The sequence below is a fragment of the Sapajus apella genome, unplaced genomic scaffold (genome assembly GCF_009761245.1).
Source record: "Sapajus apella isolate SASKATOON/1434 unplaced genomic scaffold, GSC_monkey_1.0 scaffold114, whole genome shotgun sequence".
NCBI lineage: Eukaryota > Metazoa > Chordata > Mammalia > Primates > Cebidae > Sapajus > Sapajus apella.
The window spans coordinates 4,494,729-4,509,627 of record NW_022437054.1 but is presented as its reverse complement, the minus strand read 5'-3'; the positions used below and the strand labels follow the sequence as shown (position 1 = coordinate 4,509,627).

General features: G+C 41.9%; 1 protein-coding gene and 1 pseudogene across 1 annotated transcript in view; both read left to right on the top strand.

Moving 5' to 3' along the window:
• SAP18 (Sin3A associated protein 18) overlaps positions 1-10,141 on the top strand; it is a 12,429-nt gene extending 2,288 nt beyond the window's left edge. Inside the window, exons 3-4 of the mRNA XM_032260116.1 lie at positions 7,577-7,699; positions 7,952-10,141. Of these exons, the coding sequence (XP_032116007.1) occupies positions 7,577-7,699; positions 7,952-8,108 (280 nt within the window). The 3' untranslated portion in view covers positions 8,109-10,141. The remainder of the gene's footprint in view (positions 1-7,576; positions 7,700-7,951) is intronic.
• Positions 10,142-13,019: 2,878 nt separating this feature from the next.
• On the top strand, positions 13,020-14,194 carry LOC116537899 (annotated as a pseudogene).
• Positions 14,195-14,899: the final 705 nt, after the last annotated feature.

Below are 14,899 nucleotides of genomic sequence, written 5' to 3'. Positions count from 1 at the left end.
AAAGTGCTGGGATTACAGGCTTGAGCCACCGCGCCCGGCTGTTTCCTTGTACTTTAGAGAACTAGAAATGCTTTAGTGGAAACCCTCTGCTATAATCTGTCCTAGAACACCTGGAGGCATGTTCTTTTTTTTTTTTTTTTTTTTTTTTTTTGAGACAGTGTCTCTGTTGCCCAGGCTGGAGTGCAGTAGCACAATCTCGGCTCTCTGCAACCTCCATTTCGTGGGTTCAGGTGATTCTTTTGCCCCAGCCTCCTGAGTAGCTGGGATTACAGGCACCCGCCACCATGCCTGGCTAATTTTTGTATTTTTAGGAGAGATGGGGTTTCACCATATTGGCCAAGGTGGTCTCGAATTCCTGACTTCAGGTGATCCACGCACCTTGGTCTCCCAAAGTGCTGGGGTTACATGCTTGAGCTACCACGCCTGGCCTACAATATATTTTTTATTGTGATAAAAACATATATAACAAGCCAGGCACAGTGGCTCACGCCTGTAATCTCGGCACTTTGGGAGACTGAGGTGGGCAGATCACGTGGGTTGAGGAGTTCGAGACCAGCATGGTGAAACCCTGTCTCTACTAAAAATGCAAAAATCAGCCATGTGTGGTGGTACAGGCTTGTAATCCCAGCTACATGGGAGACTGAGGCAGAAGGATTGCTTGAACCCAGAAAGTGAAGGTTGCAGTGAGCCAAGATTGTGCCACTGCACTCCAGCCTGGGCAACAGAGCAAGACTGCATCTCAAAAAGTATGTATGTATGCATATATTACAAAATTTGCCATGTTAACCATTTTTTTTATTTTTATTTTTTGAATCTCACTCTTGCCCAGGCTGGAGTGCAGTGGCAAGATCTCTGCTCACTGCAACCTCCTGAGTTCAAGCCATTATCATGCCTCAGCCTCCTGAGTAGCTAGGATTACAGGCGCCCACCATCACACCTGGCTAATTTTTGTATTTTCAGTAGAGAAGGGGTTTTACCATGTTGGCCAGGCTGGTCTTGAACTCTTGACCTGAAGTGATGCTGCATATTTCATTTCAGTGGACTCATTGCAGTACTTGTCATGTTGTGCCTAGCTTATTTCACTTATTTCATGGTGTTTTCAGGGTTTATTTTTGTAGTGGCATCCATCAGGATTTCCTTCCTTGTTAAGGCTGATAATATTTCATTGTATGTGTGCATCACATATGTACTCATCTATTGATGGACACTTGGGTTGTTTCACCTTTTTTACCGTTGTGATTAATGCTGCTGTGAACATGGGCATACAAATGTGTTTGTCTCCCTGCTCTCAGTTCTTTTGGATATATACCTAGGAGTGGATTACTGGGATGGATGTGTGTGTGTGTCTATATATAATTTTTTTTTTTTTTTTTTTTTTTTTTTTTTTTTTTTTTGCCAGTCTCCAAATGGTCAGGCCACTGGAAGTTATATGTTAATTTTGTTTAATTTTTGAGCACCCACCAAATCTTTTCACAGCAACTGCACTATTTTACATTCCCCAAAAGATGGATAATTTTAAACTGTGTGAGCCCTGTACATTAGAGCTCAATTCCTTGAAGATTGGGGCCCTACTCGTCTTATTTGCAGGTGCTTGTTAAATTCACCTAGTAGTATGATACTTGTACTTAAGCATCACTCAAGAGTAAATGCTCCAGAAAGGCTGATTTAACTTATATGGGAGAACTGTTAAATAGTGGCTTGATGAAAAATCTCTTTTCAGAAATTAAAGTGTATGTTTCTTCCAACAAATAAGAGTTCCTATTTGCTGGGTGTTGTACTTAGATCCTGAGTATAAAGTCAAGAAGGTACTGCTTCTCCCTGTAGTAAGTCCTTTTATCAGGGAAAGCGGATGAATAAATTAGTGTGATTTTTGGGGTTAAGATGGCAGGGTAAGATTGTTCTACAGACCTTTTACTGTGAATCAAGAAAAAAAATTACCAAAAATCCTGTCCTAAACTACCCTGAAATTGTAAGCAACCAAAGAAGGAATAAGCTTAGCCGGGCTCAGTGGCTCAAGCCTGTAATCCCAGCACTGTGGGAGGCCGAGGCGGGTGGATCACGAGGTCAAGAGATCGAGACCATCCTGGTCAACATGGTGAAACCCCGTCTCTACTAAAAAACTACAAAAAATTAGCTGGGCATGGTGGTGCGTGCCTGTAATCCCAGCTACTCAGGAGGCTGAGGCAGGAGAATTGCCTGAACCCGGGAGGCGGAGGTTGCGGTGAGCTGAGATCGCACCATTGCACTCCAGCCTGGGTAACAAGAGCGAAACACTGTCTCAAAAAAAAAAAAAAAAAAAAAAGGAATAAGCTTAAGTTATATCTCCAAATGGTGGCCAAAGAAAAGATTCTGAAAGACTGGATGATTGGTGTGGGGGTAACACAAAGGCCTGCCCTCATTCCTAGAAATAGTAATCAGGGAAAATTAGTTAACATATATTGGAAATTCTCAATTGGGAGAAGTAGACTGTGGGGCTAAAGTAGGCAGCCCCAAGACAAGTTACAGAAAAGGGAGTGGAAGTCCAGAGGAGCCCAGTAGAAGCAGGCTGTGTTCACCGAAGTTTGAGGTGCCCTACGAAGCTAAGAGAACAAGCCAAACGTGTGTATCTCCTGTGTGTGGGTAGTCATTAATCCGGTCACTAACAGTCAGGGCTCCGCCAGAAAAACAGAATCCGGAGAGATGTGTTAAGAGATATATTGCGGCCGGGCATGGTGGCCCACACCTGTAATCCCAGCACTTTGGGAGCCGAGGTGGGCAGATCACAAGGTCAGGAGTTTGAGACCAGCCTGTCCAACATGGTGAAACCCTATCTCTACTAAAAATACAAAAATTAGCTGGGCCTGGTGGTGGGCACCTATAATTCGAAGTACTCAGGAGGCTGAGGCAGGAGAATTGCTTGAACCCCCAGGATCCAGAGGTTGCAGTGAGCCGAAATCATGCCACTGTATTCCAATCTGGGCGAGAGAGCAAGACTCCGCCTCAAAAAAAAAAAAAAGAGAGAGAGAGATTTATTGCAAAGAATCGGCTTACACGATTGTAGGGGTGTCTAGGCACTTAATTGTCAAATCTGTAGGGCAGGTTCTCGGAAAGGAAAGGCTGCTCTTAGGGCCTACCCAGAAGATATAGGACAGACCCCTGAATTTAAGGTCAACTAGTTGTAGACTTTAATGACATCTACAAAATATCTCACAGCAATACCTAGATTCGTGTTTGGTTGAATATCTAGGGACTGTAGCTTCATCAAGCTGACACAAGTACTGAACCCTACCTGTGTCTTCAGGCTTCTGACTAGTGGTGAGCACTCCAATTGTTGGTCTGGAAGGACAGTCTCTTAGAAGGTGGGAAGCTTGTGTAGGTTTCACACTGTCAGAACTGATAAAAGGTGTGAAATCCCCCAAATTCATTATGACCAAGACAATATTGAAAATGTTTTTAGAAAGGAAAAATTCTTTCTGGTATATAATCATCGTAAATGTATGCTGTGTATCAGAATATAGATTGAGCATCACAAGTCCATAATCTGAAATGCTGCAGAACCTGAAATGTTTTGAGAGCTGACATGACACTGGTGGAAAATTGCACACATAAGTTCTTGACACAAACTTCCTTTCATGCACAAAATTACCTTAAAATAATGTATAAAATTATGTTCTAGCTATGTGTATAAGGTGTGTTTGAAACGTAAATGAGTTTCTCATTTAAACTTGGGTCGCAACCCTAAAATATCTTACGTATATGCAAAAATTCTAAAATCTGAAAACATCCAAAACAGTTCTAGTCCTGTGCATTTTGGGTAAGGGATACTCAACCTGTAATAGATAAAGAATAATTAACAGCAGAATATCAGGGAAAAAAAAAAAGTCCCCTAGTCAGATAAACCAGTGTGACCTCAGGGGTTTTTTTATTTTGTTTTTGAGACAGAGTCTCACTCTGTCACCCAGGCTGGAGTGGAGTGCACCCTCCTGGAGTAGCTGGGATTATAGGCTACAGGTGTGTGCTACCACGCCCAGCTATTTTTTTAAATTCTTAGTCGAGACAGGTTTCACCATGTTGGCCAGGCTGGTCTTGAACTCCTGACCTTAGGTGATCCCCCTTCCATGGCCTTCCAAAGTGCAGGGATTACAGGCATGAGCCACCCTGCCCGGCCTGACCCCAGGTTTTTGCCAACATTGGAGTTCACTGGGGACAAAGTTAAAACAACCAGGGGAATTACTGTTGCAGAACAGAATATTAACTCTGACAAAGGTAAAATAAGACACAAAATGGAGGAACGGTAACGATGGGTGTCTTTATCTGTGAAGTTTTATGATTCTTTTACTGTGAATTTTCTCTTCCCAAAATAAAAGATAATTTTTATTAAAATATGTACATGCCGGGCGCGGTGGCTCAAGCCTGTAATCCCAGCACTTTGGGAGGCCGAGGCGGGTGGATCACGAGGTCAAGAGATCAAGACCATCCTGGTCAACATGGTGAAACCCCGTCTCTACTAAAAATACAAAAAATTAGCTGGGCATGGTGGCGCGTGCCTGTGATCCCAGCTACCCAGGAGGTTGAGGCAGAATTGCCTGAACCCAGGAGGCGAAGGTTGCAGTGAGCCAAGATCACGCCATTGCACTCCAGCCTGGGTAACAAGAGTGAAACTCCGTCTCAAAAAAAATAAAAATAAAATATGTACGGTACTTACAGCATGAATTATATTTTGTATGAGTCTCAGCATGTATAATATGCTTGATGTCTTAAGGAAATTTTTTTTGTAGTAGTGTATTGCATTAAACAAAAAGTTGCCCACAGTAATATTAATATCACTGGTTATTTCTGGTTGGTGAGATTTGGGAACTAATTTATTGCATTATTGCATATGGCTTTTCCCTCTTATGTATCAAGTTAAGGAAGGCAGTCATGTGCAGCACTCATGGTATATAGAGTGGCCTTTAGTATGAAATACTGCCTTGCAAAGAGATAATGAGTCCTCACAGCTTGTGTTGGGCAGATCTCTGGGAGTATCCTTTCCTGCCCTGGGCTCGATGTGTACTCCTTTGTTTTGCATAAGCATGTATGTTATATGGCACCTGGGAACCCTATTGCTGAATCTGTTCCCAGTGAGGAGGGAATGGGGGTCCTTTGCCTGCAGCATGCGGGGTGCATGTAGACCATCTCCCTGTGTTGGCTGTGACCTGCTAGCCCTGGGGGACTGACACTATTGAAGGTGATTTTAACTCTTGTCTATTCTCTGTGTTAGCAAAGCATTGTCCTGCCAGTGCCAGAGTAGATTATGTCATTCTTCGTGACTAACAACTGCAAAGCTTTACATCTTGGGACTGCTTCTCCTGGTGATAGACATTATGTTCTTTGTTGTCTTCCACGCAATGGGACTCCCCTAGAGGTAGTATAGTAACAGGTGTCACCTGCCTGACACCATTTTATACAAAAACAGAGCTTAAAAACTGAGAGGGGCTGAAGGTAGCATACTGAGAGTTAAATAATGAGAGGTTGAAATAAAGCAGTGATGGTGGGGATGAGGGAAGAAAACCTGTTTGATCTGTATTTAGGAGGTAGAAACAGTAAGACTGTGTAACAGGATGAAGATGGGAAGAATTGAAGATGCTTGGTATTGTGACCTGGGCAGCTAAGTGGGTGACATTTTTGGTAGGAGTATGAGGGGAAGGGGCATGTTTTCAGAAGTCTGTCAAGTTCTGTTAGGGGATATAGAGAAAGATTTGTAGCAGTAGAAATCGAAGATGAAGTAGTCATCCTGGATATTTTTACTCGGAGTATAGTTGAAGCCCTTGGTTTACTTTGAGTGTGGTGTGGTGGCATTTTGTAAATAGCACAAAGCTAAAAGTAAATGCACTGTTGTGTGTTCCTTCTTGATGCTGTGCATTCTTAGTTTCATTCTTCACTAGGGCCTAGTATCCCTGTACCATTTAATAGCACTCTACGGTGTTGTTTCAAGTTCCAAACCACTGCATTTTCCTGGTTTGTCATGTAAGAAAACAATATAAAAATATATATTAGGTTATTTCTTTTCTTTTTTGAGATAGAGTTTAGCTCGTTGCCCAGGCTGGAGTGCAATAGCATGATCTCAGCTCACCACAACCTCTACCTCCTGGGTTCAAACGATTCTCCTGCCTCAGCCTCCCAGGTAGCTGGGATTACAGGCATGTGCCATTGCACCCAGCTAATTTTTTGTATTTTTAGTGGAGACGGCGTTTCTTCATGTTGATCAGGCTGGTCTCGAACTCCCGACCTCAGGTGATCCGCCCACCTCGGCCTCCCAAAGTGCTGGGATTACAGGTGTGAGCTGCCGCACCTGGCAAAAAAAAATGTATAGTAGGTTATTATTTCTAAGGTACTTAGATTTTAAAGTGTTTTTTCAGATTGTGCCATATTAGCTCAGGGGACTATATTAAAGTTGCATTCAAATCAGTTTGTAGGGTAAGAAACTTTATTGTGACGAGCCTATGCTTCATCCTAAGAAAATTTTGTGTATTTCATTGGTTGTAGGACTTTTTTTTTTTTTTTTTTTTTTTGAGACGGAGTTTCGCTCTTGTTGCCCAGGCTGGAGTGCGATGGTGCGATCTCAGCTCACCGCAACCTCTGCCTCCTGGGTTCAGGCAATTCTCCTGTCTCAGCCTCCTGAGTAGCTGGGATTACAGGCATGCACCACCATGCCCAGCTGATTTTTTGTATTTTTAGTAGAGACGGGGTTTCACCATGTTGACCAGGATGGTCTCGATCTCTTGACCTCGTGATCCACCCGCCTCGGCCTCCCAAAGTGCTGGGATTACAGGCGTGAGCCACCGCGCCCGGCGTAAAACTTATCTTAATATCCTGTCTAAGAAAGAAGAAACACATCTGGCTGGGTGAGGTCATTGAGGCCTGTAATCTTTGGGAGGCCAAGGTGAGTAGATCACTTTGAGACCAGCCTGGCCAACATGATGAAACCCCGTCTCTACTAAAAATACAAAAATCAACTGGATGTGTTGGCGGGCACCTGTAATCCCAGCTACTTGAGAGGCTGAGGCAGGAGAATCACTTGAACCTGAAAGGTGGAGGTTGCAGTGAGCCGATATCTCCAGCCTGAGCAACAGAGCGTGACTCGTTCTCAAAACAACAACAAAACAGCAAAAAGCTGTATGAAAATGCTTTCCTAGCACATTAATTGTAAGATTTCACAGTCTGATTTCAAAGATGGCTAAAATGTGGAAGAGTACATGTCTTAGAAGTAATGGAATACATCTGTTTTGCTTATTTGGATTTATTTGGACTAGTTACCCTTAGGTAAATCACTAGGCCATAAGGTGTTGCATAGCAACAGAAGAGAGCATTTGGATTCTCTGAAGTCCCATTTGGCACTAAGAACATAACTTTAATTGAAATTCCCAACAGTTAGGCTGGTACTGGGAGTTTTAGGAGGCAAATAGTATTTTTAGCTGCTTTGAAATTAAACTAGTATAAGAGGCAGTTTCTAATGTAAGTCACAACTCAGATATATGTAATTAACTCATCGTCAAAATCCTTTGCATATTATTGCTGATGAAGCAAATGTAAATTTCTTTTTTAAAAAAAAATCCAGGATGGATGCAACCTTGAAAGAACTGACAAGCTTAGTAAAAGAAGTCTACCCAGAAGCTAGAAAGAAGGGCACTCACTTCAATTTTGCAATTGTTTTTACAGATGTTAAAAGACCTGGCTATCGGTAGGTAACGTCTCATTTTAATTCCTGTAATCTTTGTTTTTAGTATATTTTAACTGATAGAGATAACCCCTTTAATGAATCTTAGTGGGGAGAATATGGGTTTATATTAATACCTGGTTTGGCTGAATAAAGTACTTAAATTTTGGAACGGCGTTATAAAATGATGGAGCAAATCCAGTCCCATATTCATTTGTAGTACATATTGGGTTTCATTGATTTTGATCCATTAACAGTTGATTTTCCTTCTTGCAGAGTTAAGGAGATTGGCAGCACCATGTCTGGCAGAAAGGGGACTGATGATTCCATGACGCTGCAGTCACAGAAGTTCCAGATAGGAGATTACTTGGACATAGCAATTACCCCTCCAAATCGGGCACCCCCTCCTTCAGGGCGCATGAGACCATATTAAATTCTATTCACTATTTCTTGAATTTATTTTTCGGTCAGTTGTGTAAAATAAACTTTTCCTCCCCTGATTATTGCCATTAAGCCTTTAAATTCCAAACAAATTATCATGCATCATCTATTTAGGAATTAGATTTGGATGTGCTATCGTATGGTTACTAATAGAAAGTCCGTATGTTTCAAGCCCTTCTGTAAAATATGAAGAAAAGTGCTCTTAGCATTCTGTGTAAAACTGTACTGTTAAATATATGTATGTAATCAGCTTGAGTGTGCAAGTTAATGGAGGCCTGGGAGCAGGGTTTATACTAAGTAGTATGGTTAAGCCCCCAGCGGGCAGAACAAGAAAGCAACGAGATTGTATGAAATCAAACATGAGTTTGTGGTGTAGACTGCTGTATGCAGTTGGAAAGGGTGTGCGAGAGTGAGCTCAAGTGGCAGCAGAGGCAGTTTGGAATAGTAAGTATAAGCTGAGGCAAGTTGGAGCAGCTGTGTTGGAGGTGATTGGCCTGCCTTGATTAGGGTACCATGACATAAAAGGCTAACAGGTACCACAGTGAGGGCTCCTTATATTTTTAACATGTGGGGAATAGGGCATTTTAAAGGCTGGAACCAGTTCAGAGGAAACAAGGATTTGGACTTATGGTAAAAGTGGAAAGGTTTACTTTGAAGATCTGCAGATGGAGGCAGGGGTACAGGAGGAATTTTAAGACTGACAGAGAAGCACTAAAGACAAGGTCAGGTTGAGTGAATAGCAGGTATTCACACATCCTCCTAGGTGCTGGGTACTGGCCTGCATCTGATTTGAGAGGCAGTGATTAAGACCAGTGCATAGAAACATTTAAATCCTGATTGCAGCAGTGGCTCTGTAACCTTGGATAATTTACTTGAATCTTTATTTTGTAAAATGGAGATAATGGCCTATAGGACTGTGAAGACTGAATATTTTAAAAGAGCTTAGAATAGTGCCTGACAGATGAGAAACCATAAATACTGGTTATTAGCTGTAAAGTGGGATTAAAACCGGAACTCTTCTCTTCCATGGCACTGTTACAGTCTCGTTGTGAAGTTTATGAACAATATGACAGAGTGTATTGTCTAATTCCCTTTGTTACAGTAGCAAATTAAAAATGTATATCCCAAAATTTAATAAAATTGGACTAGTTTTATCTGGTACATACAAAAACAGCCATTTAAAATCTAATGATTCTGTGGAGTTGGTGTCGCTGTTGGTCAGCAGTGGCAGAGACCAGCCTGGAGCCTATCTGGTGCCTCTTCTGTGCTGAGATTTACCCCAAACCTTTAGGTGGTTTATTCATTCAGATTAGATAGACTGGAGCCTTATTAACTATAAAGCCTTATTAACTTTATAGTTAATTTAAACCTAGCTTTTTGGAGAATAGCCATGATTAACTTCCTATTCGTGGGGAGAAAAAAACCCTGTGATTTACTATGCAGATGAGGGTAGGAACTAAATAAAGCCCGAGTGGTTGGGCTGGTTTGTGAAATTCTACCCTTTGCTTGGTTCCAACATGGAATTTTTCCTTTGAAGATTTCAATATTCCATCAAAAGTACAGTTAGAGAATGCCTAGTGAATTTATTGAATATAATGTTAAGAATCAAAAGACTTGTACTTGGTCCTGGTTTACCTCTGGGTTTGGTAAGTAACTGTGACTTTGAGTAATAACAGCTGTTTCCCCAAATATAAAATAAATAGTCATCGTGACAGCCTCTTGCTCAGTGCTTTAGTGTCTGCCCTGGTTGCCTCATTTGCTCATAAGTCTTTTGGAATTGACATTTTCCCTTTGGAATATGTGAGTTATAGTACATAACATTGCCTATAATGTCTTTTTAGTTTTTCACGGTGTACAAAAGCTGGGACAGTTGTGCCCAGCTGATCACTGACTCAGGTAATGTTTTAGGTATCAGTTTTATGCATGTGACGGGCGGGTATGAATGGGGGTAGAAAGAAACATAAAACTATTAGGCTAGGTTTAAAATTCTCTAAAATTTAACTGATAATAAAGAGCTGAACTTGATAAACCTCTTTCTTGTTCAATTAAACACAGGTTTCAAACTTTTTTGTGAAACTGAGAAGGCAACATTCTAAATCAGGCTCATAACTATGATTGAAGTGTTTACTTGTGCCAAATACAGATGGTCTACAACTTATGATAGTTCAACTTTAGATTTTTCAGCTTTGCGGTGGTGGGTACGTGATAAGCCATTCACAGACGGTCCTCAGAATATTATGGGCTATGTCCCAATAAACCCACTGTGAACTGAACATAAGTAGTGTGTTTTGACTTAGGATTTTTTTTTTTTTTTTTTTTTGAGTTTTGCTCTTGTATCCCAGGCTGGAGTGCAGTGGTGCAAACTCAGCTCACGCAACCTCCGCCTCCCAGGTTCAAGTGATTATCCTGTCTCAGCCTTCCCAGTAGCTGGGATTATAGGTACATGCCACATGCCTGGCTAATTTGTATTTTTAGTAGAGACAGGGTTTCATCATATTTGTCAGGCTGGTCTCGAACTCCTGACCTCAGGTGATTGCCCACCTTGACCTCCCAAAGTGCTGGGATTACAAGTGTGAGCCACTGTGCCCGGCCTACTTAGGATATTTTCAACTCCTGAATCGTTTATCCAGACATGACCTCATGAGTAAGGAACATTGGTATTATGCTTAGGAACGACTCGACCAGCATTATCTCATGTAACTGCAACTGAGACACAGTGACTATGGCTTCCATTTAGAAGTGAAAATCAGACCCAGATTGTGGGGCTACTTTAAATAACAGCTCAAAAGTGGAGCATTGGACCTAGGTAGCCAAAAATAGAGGATTAGTTGAAACAGTTCCAGAAATAATGTTCTTTCATACTCAGTTTCTTACCATCAGTTTATTACAGTCTGGCTTCCATCCATACTACACTGACACTATTGTAGTGATGCTGTCCCCTACAATTAGCAACTTTTGCCTAGAGTAAGTAGACCTCCTTTATTCAGTTTTTATACAAACCCAAAATGCCTCTCTCAAAAGAATGACAAGGTCCTAGTTTCCACTCTGAATGTGATAAGAGCAGCCAGATGTCTGCCTGTTTTGGCAGGTTGCTGTTGCAAATAACTAATTTCCTGGAGTCTGCAATGGCCCAAGCTTGAAGGCAGTTATGTTTATTCTGTTAGGATTAATCATGACTAGGCAACTGTTCTGTGAGGACAAAATCATGGATTCTCCCCTTAAGAAATCCTTAGGAGAAATAAGCTAAACATAAAAGTAATTTTAAGGCTGGGCGTGGTGGCTCACGCCTGTAATCCCAGCACTTTGGGAGGCTGAGGTGGGTGGATCAGGAGGTCAGGTGTTCCGAGACCAGCCTGGCCAATATGGTGAAACCTCGGCTCTACTAAAAATACAAAAATTAGCTGGGTGTGGTGTTACACACCTGTAATCCCAGCTACTGGGAGGCTGAGGCGGGAGAATCGCTTGAACCCAGGAGGGAAAGAGTGCAGTGAGATCGCACCATTGCACTCCAGCCTGGGCAACAGAGCATGACTCCATCTCAAAAAAAAAAAAAAAAATTTTAATACTAAAAAGTAGTTGTAATAAGCAAAAGTCCTTAGCCTTGGAATGTTACACAGACTTTTTTATAGGAAGATGTTGTACTGATATCCCTGCCTCATAAAACTTGGGAGGAGTCAGTGAAATTAGGGGAGAGCCTGGTGGGCAGTGAATGTTCAGTAAAGATAAGCTATTTTAAAAGGAGAAAAAGCATTTCTAGCAGCTCCACTTTGTTCCTTCAGCTGTTTAGAATTTCCTGCCCTACCCACGCTAGTATGTCAACCCAGTTACCAACCAACTCATAAGAAAATGTAACAGGGCTTGGCTGGGTGTGGTGACACACACCTATAATCTCAGCATTTTGGGAGGCCGAGGTGGGCAGATCACCCGGGGTCAGGAATTCAAGACCAGCCAGATCACCACAGTGAAATCCTGTCTCTTACTAAAAACAAATGTGGTGGCGCATGCCTGTAATCCCAGCTACTGGCGAGACTTGAGGTAGAAGAATCACTTGAACTGAGGTTGCTGTGAGCTGAGATGACAGCACTACACTCCAGCCTGGGTGATGACATGCTGTCTCAATAATAATAGTAATAATGGAATTTGATGAAATTAGAGCAATATAAGAATGAAGTGAAACTGAAGGATATTCAAAATCTTGAAAATTTGGCCGGGCACAGTGGCTCATGCCTGTAATCCCAGCACTTTGAGAGGCCAAGGTGGGCAGATCATGAGGTCAGGAGATCAAGACCATCCTGGCCAACATGGCGAAACCCCTTCTCCACTAAAAACACAAAAATTAGGCATGGTAGTATGTGCCTGTAATCCCAGCTACTTGGGAGGCTGAGGCAGAACTGCTTGACCCCGGGAGGTGGAGGTTGCAGTGAGCCAAGATGGTGCCACTGCACTTCAGCCTAGTGACAGAGCAAGACTCCGTCTTAAAAAAAAAATCTTGAAAATTTTAGATGAGTTCCTATTTTATATACCAGGTGCTATGAACCTGGCAATACAAAGATCAGTTTAACACAGATGCAGATCCTTCCTGAAAATCTTACAGTCTAGTAAGGAGGAAGGGATGTAAATATTGATAAAAGGTAGAAAGCCGGGTGTGGTGGCTCACACCTGTAATCCCAGCACTTTGGGAGGTTGAGGTGAGTGGATCACCTGAGGTCAGTTGTTCGAGACCAGCCTGATCAACATGGAGAAACCCCGTCTCTACTAAAAACAAAATTAGCTGAGCATGGTGGCGCATGCCTGTAATCTCAGCTACTCGGGAGGTTGAGGCAGGAGAATCATTTGAACCCAGGAGGTGGAGGTTGTGGTGAGCCGACATTGCACCATTGCGCTCCTGCCTGGGCAACAAGAGCGAAACTCTCTCAAAAAAAAAAAAAAAAAAAAAAAGGTCCAATATGGCGGCACCCTGTGGCAGTGTGAACTGTGAAGAGTTCGCTGAGTTCCAGGTGATGGGGTTTTTCCTCATGTGGCAGGAATTACTCAAGGTGATGAAGACAATTGATGACAGAATAGTACATGAATTAAAACACTACGGTTCCAACAGCTTCCTTTGCAGGGAAAATTGATGCCAGCCAAACCTGTAAACAACTTTATGAGTCTTTGATGGCAGCTCATGCCGGTAGAGAGAGTCAAAAAATTGTATATAGCCCAGACATGAGAAGTAGTAAAAAACCTCCGAGAAGAGAGAGAAAAGAATTTGGATGATTTAACGTTATTAACGCAACCTAGAAAATAGCAAAGTTGAAATGGATGCAGTCAGAACTGAATGTTGAAGTGGTAAATGACAGGAGCTGGAAGGTGTTTAATGAACGCTGCCGAATTCACTTCAAGCCTCCAAAGAATGAATAGAGAGAGATACTTTTTTTTTTTTTTTTTAAAGATGGGGTCATCTCATACGAGCTAAGCATGACAGGTATCAACAGGGTGGGCTTCCTAGGATGATTTCTGAGCCAACAGTCCAAGACCTTTTGTTGATTTCAGCCCCACTTAGCCCAGACCTCAAATATAAATAATTCTGATAATTATGGAGAAATCAACTGCTATTTTATACTGATTCTGTAAAAAAAAAAAAAAAAAAAAAAAAAAAAAGTTTTGTAACTTAATTTTCTGACTCAGTGTAAAAAAAAAAAAAGTGGACAAAAATGTCACGAGAAAGAACTACTGAAGAGACTGTGGTAGGATAATGAAAGTTTTCTACAGATGGCATTTAAACTTGTTCAACTCCTAGAAGTGGAGTGGGATCTGCACTCCAAATAAAGGGCACAGCATGAACAAAAGAGGAAGTGATGAACTCACAATCAGTGGAGCACTTACCTATTGACCTTTGGCAGGAGTTCCAGATAAAGAGGAGGATCAGATAATTCCAAAGTATTGTAATAATCTAGGTGACAATCAGGATAGTGGTAGAGAGATGTTAAAAGGTCTCTCGTAGGGCTTGGCAACCAACAAGACTTGGGATAGGAAATGGGACATGGACAGTCAATCATTAAAGCCTCAATTTTCTCATTTGAAAAATTGGGTACCTACCTCAAAGAGTTAATGCCACACATTAATAAATGTATAGCATTTAGAACCATGCCTGGCATTGTAAGATCTCAACTCTGATGTAATCACTAATTCACACAGTAAACCTTTCAAACTGCTAGGTGCCCGGGTAATGGACAAAGTAAGCAAACAAGGTCCTTGCCCTCATTGAGCTTTTGTGGTCCAGTAGGGGAGATAAATATTAAATAAATGTATACCCAAATATTAAATAGAATTAAATTCTACCAAATACTATGAAGGATGAGACTAAGGTGCTGAGAAAGAACTAAGAGGGAAGACCACTTTTAAACAAGGAAGGTAGGTAAACCCTGATAAAACAACAATCTGAGGGCTGAGGCATATTAGCCAGGGCTCAAAGCCTGAAGTAACAGAAAACTCCTTCCCTTCACGGCTCCAGCTGTACCACTGCATCTCCAGAAGTGTACTGCTCTTTCCCAGTACTTCCCCAGCCCCAGAATGGGCTTTCATTGACCTGACTTGAAGTTGTGATATTGCTTGGTTGAGCCTGGAGCTGGCCTGTAAGTCCTTAAGGCACAGACAAAAACATCAAGTGTCTACAAATTAAGGATGAGGGAGTGTTTTCAGAGTGGGTGGGAAAAAGTATTCCAGGATAAGTGCAGCCTGTGTGAGGACCAGAAGCAAGAAGAATGGAAGAGTGGAAGAGGGTCGTGTGGCTGGAGCCCAAGG